The following is an 885-nucleotide window of genomic DNA, read 5'->3' on the forward strand; positions in this document are numbered from 1 at the left end:
TGACAAGTCTACTTACGAAATTTTATTTACACACGACAAATAATAGATCAATTATAAATTTTCGATTATTATTCAATTCCAACACACCAGTAAAGACAAGCAAGGGGTTAACCATCTCACAGTCACATCAGCCACTGCGAAGCGGTCTTCAACGTCAAATCATCTTTCGGATCGTACGGGTCGGTTTTCGAAGGTATTTCAATCACAGCCGGTATCGATACATTCTGATACGATTCGATGGTGTTCCTTATCTTGTTTGCGTTTTCGTATGATATTAAAATGATGTCGATGTCTTTTCGGTTCATGAACGTCTTGAACTGTCTCTCTATTTCCGAATCGGGAGTTGAGTCGGTCACGGCGAAGAAATTTTGCTCGTTGGCACTGTTAATTTCGCCGATTCCGCCAAGCAAAAAGCCAACGCAAGTGTCCTCGTCGGCGATCACCGCCATTAGGTGATCGGTGGTTAAGTATTCGACGGTTTTGTCACCGGCTCCCCCAGTCATTCTGTTTGAAGTCCCTCTTATCTAACTAGTAATCTAAAATCTGTAAAATTTCTGTTTTAGTTACAAATATCAAATGACAAACGTGACGTTGACTTCAATCGATAATGATTGACGTTGACAATTACATAGGGGATGATTTGAAGATGCCTGCTTTTTATATATGTACATTTTATTCATGGATACAATTTTAAAGCACTGTCTGTGCTGCAATAACTTCCATTGGTTATTTTAAAATTATATAAATGAAGCAGTAATTTGTTCTTTGTTCATAATTTATTTAAATACATTTTTATATATAATTCAACATTTTTCTGTTAAAACTGTATATGTTCTTTGTAACTGCTACATAAATGGTTTAATTTTGAAGCAGTCAAAACTGAGA

The 885-nt window shown here is 36.2% G+C and overlaps 1 protein-coding gene across 1 annotated transcript; it reads right to left on the reverse strand.

Annotated features, from left to right (window-relative positions):
* Positions 1–577, reverse strand: LOC109596593 (V-type proton ATPase subunit F-like). The gene has a single exon (XM_020012158.2). It carries the CDS (start codon positions 501–503, stop codon positions 123–125), a length of 381 nt encoding a protein of 126 aa, XP_019867717.1. The 5' UTR covers positions 504–577; the 3' UTR covers positions 1–122.
* Between the last annotated feature and the right edge of the window lie 308 nt (positions 578–885).

The sequence above is a fragment of the Aethina tumida genome, chromosome 2 (assembly GCF_024364675.1).
Source record: "Aethina tumida isolate Nest 87 chromosome 2, icAetTumi1.1, whole genome shotgun sequence".
Classification (NCBI taxonomy): Eukaryota; Metazoa; Arthropoda; class Insecta; order Coleoptera; family Nitidulidae; genus Aethina; species Aethina tumida.

Bases quoted from the DNA above. Each gene is read 5' to 3' on its own strand.
- LOC109596593 (XM_020012158.2), bottom strand. From the start codon at position 503: ATGACTGGGGGAGCCGGTGACAAAACCGTCGAATACTTAACCACCGAT.